The 12,753-nt window shown below is 44.5% G+C and overlaps 1 protein-coding gene across 11 annotated transcripts in view; it reads right to left on the reverse strand.

Moving 5' to 3' along the window:
- The window catches only part of REPS1 (RALBP1 associated Eps domain containing 1), a 1,025,500-nt gene that overhangs the window by 489,911 nt on the left and 522,836 nt on the right, over positions 1 to 12,753 (reverse strand). For all 11 annotated transcript variants that reach the window (XM_078649357.1, XM_078649363.1, XM_078649362.1 and 8 more), the window contains exon 8: positions 10,274 to 10,428. In XM_078649357.1, the coding sequence (XP_078505483.1) occupies positions 10,274 to 10,428 (155 nt within the window). The remainder of the gene's footprint in view (positions 1 to 10,273; positions 10,429 to 12,753) is intronic.

Consider the following 12,753-nt stretch of genomic DNA (forward strand, 5'->3'; position numbering starts at 1 on the left):
CACCCCATCAGTACCATTAAGACACACTTGGGCTAGAGTTTATCTTTGGTATCCAGTTTCGCACCATCTTTTTCTTGACCGGACACCTCCTTTATTTGTTGTTACCATACAGTGCCTGCCACATGGTTCAGGGATAAGTAGGGACAGTCCCTCTATGCCTGCCTTTTCATGACAGGTAAACCGCCATGAAACAACCGGTGGGAAGGGACATCGCAACTCTACAGCAGTGCCTGGCAGGCACCGCCACCATGGTAGGGTTAGCGGAACCTCCGGTGGTCAGACTAGCTCCTTGAGCCCATCGGATCTATGGCGGTCGCAACCACCCCCCACCATCATATTGCGATGGGCACATAATGCTGGGTCGGACGGTGGTGGGATTGCAATTTATGGGCTGACAATGGCGGTCCCACCGCCATCATAATATGGCCCTTGTCTCAAGCACACATTTAGCAATATATATGCCAAACCTAAATCCTCACATTCACATGCATGATTATTACTAATTAAAACCTGGTACAAGAGCATAACTTAAAGCATGAGATTGATGATTCAAAAATAATCAACTGGAATTAAATATTTTAGCTCAAAGAGTGCCAAACGAACACCATGACAAATTAGGAAACTAATGATTACAATCCTCACAAAAATCAGGAGGTACAAAGGCCAATTCATGTTTTATGTCTTTGAAAAAAACGCATTCCAATCGTCTATACAGTTTTATCTAATTCAAGACACTGCACTCAAATGCTATTTTTAAACAATTCATATGTTTGAACTTGGTCTACAGTGGGTAGATCCCGAAATTAATTGTTGTGCAAGGAATTTTCAACTACTCTCGGAGTCTGAAACAGCAATCAATGCCCAACGCCATTCTCAGTGTACTGAGCTCATTCTTTATATATAAAAAATAAACGGGAGGTGTAAACTGTCGGAAGCGAGCCAACTAGCTTGTTGGGACGGGGATGAGGCAGAGTGGGACCATCAAGACCAAGTGATGTGGCACTCATCCGCAAGGCGAGTTCTCCCCAGAAATGAACTTGTGGCAACAGGGTCATCAATAAAACCGCACTGAATGAGTAAACTCAGGACACGGTGCGCTATGGAGGTTAGAGCCGTTAAAGAATCAGATACAGGTGACTAAGGAGGGCGGAGAGGGACCACAGCCCCGATCTAATCAGTTCCACTAGGGCAGGACCCAAAGAACCAATTAGTGCTGTGGGGAGCGGAATGAAATGTAACAAGGCTGAGTTCCAATTCGCTTTCAAAACCCCCTAAGAATCCAACTTGAAACAGTTCAAAGAACATCTTCTGGAGAAAAGTTACATTGCTTACATACATACATTTTTTTTTTTTTAAACTGCTGGAGGCTTTCACAACTACTGCACCGGAGCTGCCGCCCTAGGGCGCTTGCTACAGTAACTACCGCATACAAAAGTCCCTCACATAAAGAGACTAACATTTTGACATGCAAGACTAGTCTAGTTCCCCTCCTCCCTTATCCCTGCAGCCACCAAACGTATGAACTGCAATGTCTACCGAAGACTGACTGCCTCCAGGTAAACTTTGATTAAATAATAAGTAATTTCTTGATATACACGACCGAACAAGTTTGTGCCTAAACAAAATGAAAATGACCCAGAGACCTCTGTAGCTCTCACAAAAGCAGATCAGGTAGAGTCTTGTGTGTGTTTTTTTTAAAAAGCAGGTGTCTGGGGCAATCTACGGCATTATAAATTGTGAGCCAAGTCAGAGTGTAGAGCTAAATTAACCACAATGCTATCAAACAACAATTAGCAACCTGTGGTAAATTAATTTACCAATTCTAATCAAATAAGCTGGGAAAGTCGTGAAGCACTACCTGCGAATATATTTTCCATTAAGATATCTGTAAACTCAGTGACTGAAGCAGAGTCAACTATCTGCCCCAACACCTGAGCCCTCTTAATACCGAAGGCAGCCGTACCCAACGCTTTGAGTGAGCTCCCTTCACAGCCAACAACTTAAACATCTGTCTCCTTGTCGCTCTACACAGCTGTATTGATCTGTGCGTTTTGTTAACCATCGACATTGCACCGTCAATATAATTTAAGAGGGAGCACTGGATGAGCCAGATACATAAAAAGCGACAGCTCAGCAAAACCCCTTTCGCCCCTCCTCCCGGCGAGCAGAGTTTTGCTCGGCTTACAGACTCGACACAGAGACCAGCTGGCACCAGAGACAGGGTAGAACTATAGGAAAACAACATTTGTGTGCGAATGTGGCCCGATAAAAAAAGCGAAATGCCTCAACTGCTTGAGTCGGACGATTTTTATTTACACCCCCCCCCCCCCCAAGAAAAGAGAACACTTTATGCATGTCCGGAGTTGAATAAAATGATTTTGTTCACAATGCACAGGAAGGATCAAGTTATAAACAGCGAATAACTTAAAATAAAGTGGGCATTGGGAAGCAGTTTGACACTTCGGCGTAAGATACGTTTTACGAAGAGTCGAAATACAAAAGTAAATGGCATCAGCTCTAAAGAACCAAGTGAACTTTGAGGAGTGGGGGTGCTCGAACTTCCAGATGGCATTAGGAACAAAAAAGACATTTGACTATAACTGAACGCTTGTCATATGGTACAAACCAGAGGGTCTAACAAGTATGCGGTTATACAGTGAGGATATTTCAAGACGTTACTTATATTCATTTTACACCTCGTCATTGTCAAATTGTTAAGGAGCCCCTCTCAAGAACATGCCAGCTCACAATCACAGAACCATGAGCAACAGTGGACAAACTGGGGATCGCAACACTCCATAACAGACTTTAAAACAACTCTGCTGAAGAAAAAAAATGACCAAACCTGAATATCCCTACCAAAGGCATATCAACTAGTTAACTTCAGTAGTCGGTCATCTTATCAAGGCAATGAATCAGGGGTCAATTTTGGGGAAAGAATGTGAATTTGCGCTAATTATCACACAATTCCAGATTCTGATTGTAGGAGGAAGAAAAAACACCTAATCTCACCAACTGGCCCAAAGGGTCTAAGTCCCCAGATGTTCTCCCACACCCACCTTGGTGTTCTGGTAATTCTCCAGCGCCCTGAAGGCAGTCTCGGTGAGCATGACGTGCAGGACGGTGATATGGTCCTGGCTCAGCCTCCCGCAGGACAGCCCATACCTCCCTTCCTCACTCAGCGCCGCCATCTTTGATCTCCCCCCGCCCGCAGCCATCCAGCTGAGCGGATGATCATATACTAGCACAACCTAACCCGCTTCGCTCCGCCGTTCTGTTCTTCCTTCTCCTCTTCGCTCCAGAGAACCTCCAAGTCACCGATTGATCGACCACTCCAAAGCCCCACCCCCACGCCCTGGTGCGCTTTCTGGTTGGACAAAACCACTGCACAGCTGCCAAGGGGTTGGACAGTTGCCGTACTTTTTGCCAAGCCTTGGTTTCATTTAAAAAACCGGGGACGCAACGTCGAGGGTGATGTCTGAGGCGACGTTTAATTAATTGACGTCACTGGTGACGGTTGGGCACGGCGGCGCTGGTCAGCATGCAGAGGAGCCGTGCGTCAACGTACAGAGTACTCAGGAGCAGCACCCGCCAGGCAGCTTTGCTCCTGGAATGAGCAACTAACAAGGGGCGGGATGGCGGTAAGTGGGGCTTAGTTGTAGGGGGGTGCGCTTGTGTGTGTGTGCGGCGGGGGTCTCTGTATGTGTGTGTGTGTGTGTGTGTGTGTGTAGGTGCGCTGGTGTGTGTGCGGCGGGGGGGTCTCTGTGTGTGTGTGTGTGTGTGTGTGTAGGTGCGCTGGCGTGTGTGCACGGTGGCAGGGGGGAGGGGGGTCTCTGTATGTGTGTACCTGTCTGTTAGAACAGCCTGCCGGAATCGGAGCGCGTGTTCACGCGCGCGACCTGATGCGATTCCGGCAGGCTGCGTGCGCCAGTCTCTTGTCCCAAGTCTTGTTAGTCCTTGAAAGCAAAACTGATTACAATAGGGCTCCACTGCGACAATCGCTTCGCGATTGCGTCGCAGTTCGAGCCCTAAAATGGGAATAGCTTGTCTGTGCAGGGAGGCCATTTTTTCGGTACATGCTGCAAATGTTCCCCAGCGTACTCTTCTACCTTCTTCTGTTGCGGGCAGATTGTATTGGCAAACCACGATCATCCGTAAGATGGGAGTAGGCTATCTCTAACACCAATGGATTGTGGTCACTTTCACATCAGATTGGACTGAAAAGTCCATAATTCTATGCCAATTCTCGACGTCTACCAAGATGTAATCAATTGTGGAAGCCTGTCCCAATTTATTAAATGTAGGGTTTCCCGGACTGTCAGAGGGGAATCGACCATTACATGCCCTGAGCGAATGGCTGAGTGTGAGCGAGTTCATTTGGAGAACAATGGTGGTCCACCCCCTTATTGGATAGATGTTACATTCAGGAATTGCCCAGACAGTCTCTTCCTCACTTGTAATGGTGGTGCTTATGCCATTAAGGGGTTCAAAATGACCATTAAAATAACCTCCAATAATTACATCTACAGACTCGGGTAGAGTGAGGAGGAAGGAGGCCAAGCAGTCTAGAGTCTGTGAGGTTTGCCCCTGCCTCACAGGGTGAGAATAAATGTTGATGATAGCAATCTTAAGGGAGTTATCAAAAGAAAGGAGGATACACAAAATATCCGGGGAATAAGTGTCTATCAACTTAATAGTACAACCCAGATGTATGGCGACCCAAATGCAGAGGCCCCCCGAGGGGTTCCCCCTAGGCCCCTGGAGAGCTGGAATACAGTATGCAACATATCCTACTCTATACAATGCTAAAGTAGACCATGTTACCTGAAAGAGACATAGCTCATGTGTATCAATGTACTCTCCCCAATCAAGGAGATCCATTTTAGAGATAAGACCTGCTATGTTCCAGGATAGGATCTTAGTATTCCATGGATCTTTTACTGTATCAGTCTGTATGTGCAGGGGGCCCCCCGCCTGGTGAGGTACTTGGTGGAAAATCCCCACCCGTCCCTGTGTGGTACCATAAAAATTCCCTGATGTATTAATAGGGGCACCAGAGGTGCTAACTGCCACCAAAGCCTCACAGGTTTTCCTGAAAAGGTGTTCAAAAGACTCAAATCTTTCAAAATGTTGATGCTCAACTGGCTGGTTAACTATACATTCCATTTGTTTAGCTATAGGATTCAGTCAATCGACCAGGTCTAGGGTACTAGATCTGTTACTAACTGGGATGTTAAAAGGCGAGGTGATTTCGGGGCCCCGGCCCATGTTTAGCAAGTTTCTAGTCTGGGCTCTCATTTCCCACTTTTTATATACACTTCCATTCTCTCTAACAAGGGACTGGGAGAATATAAGTATCCTAAAGGGAGTGTCTGGATGCCACTGATCTCCCTGGGCAGTCCCCATTTAAGAATATGTTGAACCACCCTGCTATCCCTAAAATTAATCAGGAAGCAATCCCCCGGAATTTCTTTCCGCCTCTGTCCCAGCCAGCTAACCCTACGAGCAAATAGAATTTCACTCTGTATTCGGGGTGGGAGAGGTCTATGTTTGTTAAGCCAAAAGAAGATTTCATTTTTCAATTCAGGATAGGACTCCCCACTACCTATTTCCAACTCTGGTACTCCAACTAATATGACAATATAGGGAGTAGAAGCTGGTGGTATGTCTATACATGGCAGGGTAGAGTTTGTTGTCCTTAAGTTAAGTTGGCGTATATTTCCCATCATCTCCTTTACAATTGCTGGATACATTTTGTTCCGCTGGCAGGCCTAGAGTTGTTGCCGTAACCCTAGAGCCATGGGCAATATCTCCAGCTTGTGTTGCCCTGTGTTGGAGAGAGACTGGGGCAACGATTTGTTGGGTTAGGGAGACAGGCCCAATTAAAGCTTTAGTTTGCGCTAGTGGGTTTTGCCCTTGGGGAACAGATAGTACAATACAGACAGGTGGGATCACTTGTTTTCGTTGGGAAACGGAGGCCTGGTCCAGAGATTTGGTAGTTTCGATAGTATTTAAAATGATGTCTATATTACTCCCCCAAGAATCTACCAGCGAGGTCAGCTTCTCCATATGTCTCATTACAACTTCTAGCTCAGATTTTCTAAGGTTTTCAAAATGGGTTTTGAGATCTTTAAACAAATTTGACACCCATATCGGTGGCTCCGTTAGTTCTGTACTACTTTCACCAGCTACATGACCCACTGTCAGTTGCTTTTGGTGCTACCATGGGTAAGTGATTAGCTTGTTTCCCCCCCTTATAAGATTTTTGTTTCCGCTGTCCACCTTTCCTATTTGCCCCCATGTCAGTTTTACTTAAGTTTTCGAGAATTACATTTTCTTGAATAGACATTAAATCAGGAGTGATCAAGCGATGTAATGTTTGGCTAGAGTCAAGTACTCCTGTTTCCATAGTTGGTGAGATTCTTGGGACCGTTGGTGTTAGGAAGAGGCGTCTCTCAGTGCGTTGTATCTCACTGGAGACAGCCCCAATTGCTTACCGTAACATTTTATCGATAGCTGTGGGTTTTGCACTAGGGGTTCGCACAGATGCTTTCGGTCTAGTGTTTGGCCTAATAGGTGGAGGGGTGCTCTCCCCCATACTTGTTTAATGGCTGTGCTTCCTCGATAAAAGAAATATACAGATAGAAATATTGTTCAATTAAATGGAACAAACAAGCTCCCCACAATACTTCAAATATTATAATCCAAGGACTTCACTCTTTAGAACCCCCAAAAATTCTCCCCAGTTCAACAAAGATTGGCCAATGCCCAGTCATTAAACATGGCAACTCACGTAAACCAACTTAACAGAGGGGTGGCCCAGCCCAGCCTCGATCTGTCTCGGACGGGCTTTGCCCGGCACGACCCGCGCTGCGGGGGTAGAGGCTGCGCTTTATGCGCGAAGATGGTCTGGTGCCTCCCCCTCGTCAGCAAGACCCACAATACCTGTGTAGGCTCGCGTTGCACCCTGGATGTTGTGGTCCTCCACAGGGTGATTAAGGCGGAATCCTGCGGCAGATGGAATGTCCCCAGCAGTTGTCAGGCGGCAATCAACACCCACAGTGAGAGTTAAACAGGAATCCGGAGCGGCATCAGGAAGGTCATGAAAGCAGCTACGGGACTGGAGATTCTACCACCAAGGTTGTTCCCAAGGTTAAAAATTACCTCATTGTCTGTCAAAGGGGTCTCAAAGGTCAGGGCTTCCTTGCTATGGACATGACTGTATGGTTGCATCTGGTAAATTCTTTCACTCACATACCCAATGGTGCTGCCTGAACCAAAGTTGGACTAGGTAGCTGGATCAAAACCTACGGTGCCTGCAGTATCAGTGGAACTTGTACCTTTGACTAGTCCTATAGATCTTGGGAGATGACTGGGGTGCACTCAGGTCTGAAGGAGCTGCATGGACATGAGGTTGGTGGGCCATGAGGCGGTTTTCCCGCCTTCAACGTAGCACTTCGAGCATACAGAAAGTAGTCAAGAGTAGAGTATTGACAAGAGCATTGAGCCACAACCTTATCCAAGGGAAACTTGTGGGAGTTTGTCAATGCCTGACCCAGTTGTTCCTCATCAAAATGGTCTACAGAACCCAATGTTTAGCTAGAGAGTTAGGCCCCAGGCCTAGCTCTCTTGTGCTGCTGCACAGCCCTGCTACCTCCCCATTGTTCTGCGTGCTTTTCCTACTTTTGCCTCGTATTTTACTGCTTTCTCCTTCCTTTCCCCTGTTTTTCTGAGCGTTTTCTCCTGCTTTTGCCTCGGTTTTTACTGCATTCTCCTTCCTCTTCCTCTTTAACGGAGTGCTTTCTCCTGCTTAGCCTTGTTTTTCACTGCTTTCTCCACGAAGCAGCTAGCATCTTCAGCTTCTTGAGACCATCATGGGTGATTTGCCGTGCTTTATAAATTCTGACTGGGGTGTGGGCTAAGGAGTCCACAATCTTGTGGGTAGGGGACCACAGAGGAACACTATATGGGGAGTGAGCCATGAAGATATGGTGTTTTAGTACCAGGAAGGACTAATGAGAGAACTAGGACTGTGCTCGTAATACTCGTGTCAACCTTGAGTCCTCCTGGAAGTTGTATATGTGATGGTGTCATTTACTCCATGGTTTCATGAGATCTGTCAACAGGACTACAGTGGTTGGGCGTTTGGAGAGTACAGAAATACAAGGGGCCGGTGCCTTGAAGCATTTCCTATTCCAAAGAGACTGATGGGGTGTCGGAACCTTAGGAGAAGATTCCCTTCTGCGCTGCTATTTCTGCTGACTTTTGCATACTTGACTGCACTCTCTCTCAACTGCCAACCGCACAGCATTTAACTGAACCTCAAAGTTGGAAGAGGAGACAGAAGTAAGGGCACTCACAGAAGGAGCTGATCTTGATGACCTGGACAAGTCACTGGAGCAGACAGATTTGGTCCCTTTACCTGCATGCTGGAAGGAAGGCTAGCTCAATCTCCCAGTGCAATGGGCCTAGAGGCCCAGCTTTGAAAATCTTTAAATCGTAAACTCCTGCCCAGAAGGAGGGACAGACTCAACCACACAGTGGGTTGAGACCACCACGCCCAGATGAGCAGCAGTGCTACACTCAACAGTGAAACATAGTGTCCAGATCAGGTGTGGGTTTGATTAGCAGAAAACCCTGTTCTTCTTCCCTATATAACATTACGATAGGATAGGTGTTGCAACAAGTATTCAGGCATCAGGGAAATAGTCTTGTGACCCAGTACTTTCTCAAATACTAATACTGTTTTATAGGGCCTGTGAGGGAGACCTCTGCAAGAAGGTTGGAGGAGCCTGGGGAATAATTTTGGGGGATGGAAGGAGGGAAAGGGTGTCTTGTTACCTCACCAGACTGCTGGAAGGGTGCTTGATACAGCTTTTATTTACCTTGAGACTCTTCTTTGGGATGGGGTGTCAAATATTTCTATACAGATCACTGCATCCTTACTCTGCATGCAACCCAGGTTTTTCCATAGGGACTTTGTACTAATGGTAGCACACAAGCCCAGAGTTTAGGCGAGTCTCACACTGTGTATGGCTAGTCGCACAACCTGCACAGTTTAAGGTGGAGGAATTAAGGAATTTGTTTCCTATTCTAAAGGAGGAAGAGAATATAAGAGAAAAACAACAAATAATAAAAAGAACCAGGGAGTCTGGGCTTCGCTCTACTTAGGGAAAAACATCAGTGCATGATAAGTACAGGTTCTAAACCACACCACTGTGTTGAAACAAGGGACATTGGAGGGCATGCAAACAGGCACAGAGGATATGTGCCTCATTTGAGGGACAAATGCTTATGTAGTTCTGGTGCATTTTTACAGCTATCGAAATAACTTGTAGGCTATCACTATGTGACAGGGTACAAACAGGTTGAGAATGTGTGACAGTGTAAAACAATGTGCTCAATTGTTTTCCAACTAGGTTGTCACGGCAATTGTGCATGTTGAGACAGCCTATCAGGTCCTTTGATGCAGCACCTATAGATGAGAATTCCGCAGGCCTTAGAAGTGACTTTTTAACATTATAAGATGGTGGCAACAAGTTGCACTTCATCAGCTCCCATTTGCTATTTTATCAGACTCAGGAGACGGACAGCATCTATTAAAGTGGTGTTTTGTAACTTGAATTTGCTCCGAGATATGGAAGACTATTCACTTTCCAGCTTTTAGAGAGCATGGTTAATACCTGTACTAGCATAATACGAAATTAATAAATTACATAATTTGGCTCGATTATTGTTAGCTTCCTCTGACCCAAAATGGCCTGGGCATTGGACAATTATTATTTTGGACACAGGTGACAAATGCTACGATAATAAATGTACCTTTTTCTGAAATGAAACATTTACTTGAAAGCTGAGTTACAGAAGGGCATGTAAGTTTTAAGGTTTTATCAACTGTGTATTTCATTATTCATTGTTCTATTATTTCACTAATTTATTTACATATTAAGGCAAAATAATCAAAGTAACTGAAAACGTACTGCACATTAGATGACTGATCAGATTCACCACAGTTCAGGCAAAGACAAACTTATCATTAGACAAGTCAGGGAATATGCAATGGCAAGAAGAGCATGCACAAGTAATTCCAAGCAACTGTGTTCGTTTATTAACTGATATAAACATGGATCTACCTTTAGCAATGGTATCATAACCACCAAAATCGGTGTAGGTTTTATATACAAATATGCAAAAGTGAATACAATTTTAGAATGAGGCACTCAACAAATTCTGTGTACACTGGAGCATGAAATAATTTTCTTTTGAGTCTTACCTGCAGCGTCATCCAAGTCTATAAGTTTGGGCATTAAACTCTCAGGCAATTTTTCAGGTAAATCATAGCCATTTTTTCTAGCAACTACTAAATGAAAGGCTGCACAAAATTCATCCAGCGTCAATGCACCATCCTTGTCAAAATCAGAAAGTTCCCTAAAAAAATAAAACAAACAAAAAAAAGACTAAAATGGTCAAAATGGGAAAAGAGTAATTTAAAAATACATAGACAAAAACTTGTAAATAACTTGCGATCAAAGTTTAAAACTACATTCCCAATGGACATAGCCCACTGTTGACAATATTATGTCAATATTTGACAACTGCAACAATTCTTTGTTTTTTAAATATGGAAATGTTTTTGATGTTGGACTGTTTTTGGCACACAGAGGCTATAAATTCACCAGGAGTGCTGCTGCGGATATTAGTTAGCCAGTCAGTCAGTCAAATAATCTTTATTTCGGTCGTAGACTATAAAAGATACATGCATACAATCAATACCATTGCTAATGTTTACAACGCTTAAAAATGGGAAACAGACCAATTAACATACAGTATATAAAAATAAAAATAATTTAAAAAATGTACAGCATTGAAAAATGCACAGGTATGCAGTTCATGTTTAGTTTCTAGGAGGTAAACATATAAAAAAAAAAATATTATAAAAAGGATCTTCTCCTACGCCACATAGCACCAATGAAGCGCGAAACTGAGAATGCAACAGGAGTAGAGGTGTTACACTTGAGTATTCTAAGGGCCTCTTTGTGGTATCTAAACCCCAAGTTTCTGCAAAGTTGGATAAGCCAACGTTGCCGTAGGGATATATACTTTGGGCAAAAGAAGAAAACATGGGACTCAGTCTCTTTCTTAGCCCCCACAAGCCGGACATTCTACTGACTTGCTAGGAGACCCTTTATAGGAGAAGACCCTGAGCGGAAGTGTGCCGTATCTAAATTGCAGATAAAGTTTCCTCGCTGCAATAGGTAAAATCACGTCTATAAACGGCTGAACTTTATATTCATCTTTCATATTAAAAAACTGAACAGTAAGTGAACCCAAAGAGGATTACAAAGGGTATCCGAAATTCTATTCATGCGATACAGATTGACCAAATCAGCGCACGGCAGCTGATCACAAACTACGGCAGGATTAGACCAAAGACCTGGTAAAACCCAGTCTCAAACTTTCCTTTTTTATAAAAGCAAACCAGGTCAATTTCTCGGACCCTGGGAGGCCCATTAACTCTTCTGTTTCAGATCTAAAATGTGTTAGTTCAGGGCTTACCCAGAGTCTACACCAATAGGTTAAGGGCCGTAGAGCAACTTCTTCTTCTATTAGTCTAATACCCATATCCATTCTCATGGGAGTGAGGGGAGTGCTAGTTGGAAGAGCCAGCGGTGATCTTAAAAATAGATTTTCAGTCTTACTGATACCTTCTACCGGACGATGGCCCCACAGTTTCGCCCCGTATAAAATTGCTCCCAGGGCTTGTACTTTATATATTTCTATAATGGAAGCAACTGGCTTAGAGGTGGATTCCCTGTGAAGTTTTAAAATGCCACCTGTAGTCTGAGCAAGTCTAAGTTTAGCCTTAGCAATTTGAGGGGTCCAATCCATTTTATCAGTAAGGGTAATACCCAAGTATTCAAATACAGTAACCCTGTCCAAAGCTATGCCGTTCAAGGAGGGGTTGGGACATCTGGTCTTTGTTGGATTGCAGACCATAAACTTAGTCTTTTTGTGTGTTTATCTCCAACTACCCCCCCCCCCCCTTTTATAACAGAAATTGGCAAAGCTGTCAAGGGCTCGTTGGATACCCACGGGTGATTTTCACAATAGAAGAGTATCTTCGGCAAAGATTAATGCCACCACCTGTTCGATTTTAGTTTTGGGGCATCGATGTCTTTGACCCCCTTAAGGTGGGCAATCAGTGCACTGACGAAAAGACAGAATAGGGTGGGTGCCAACACACACCCCTGTCTTACTCCTCTATTGACTGGGACTTTAGATGTTAAACTACCCCATTTACCACACCTAACTTGGGCAAAATTATCGAAATGAAGTCTCCTAATGATGTTAAGAAGATATACTGGCAACGCCATATCCTCCAGTACTGCCCATAGTGTTTGGCGGGGTACCAGGTCGAAGGCAGTTTTAAGGTCGACAAAAATTAACTAGAGGCTGCCACCCACTACTCTCACATTTTTCCAGTACAGAAGTTGGAGCCTTAGTAACTGGTCAACTGTGGATGTCTTTTCCCTTAAACCGGCCTGAAAGGGGCTCAGGATCTGTCGTTCCTCCATCCGCCTCTGATGCCGATCAAGAATAATACGTGCAAATAATTTTTGACTTACATCGATCAGGCTGATCGGACGGTAATTTGCCGGGAGTAATGGGGATCCTTTCTTATACAATGGTATAATCTCAGCACCCACACAGCTAACAGGTAATTTAGACCCCTGGAGTATGGGGCTGAACAGC

The sequence above is a fragment of the Lissotriton helveticus genome, chromosome 6 (assembly GCF_964261635.1).
Source record: "Lissotriton helveticus chromosome 6, aLisHel1.1, whole genome shotgun sequence".
Lineage (NCBI taxonomy): Eukaryota > Metazoa > Chordata > Amphibia > Caudata > Salamandridae > Lissotriton > Lissotriton helveticus.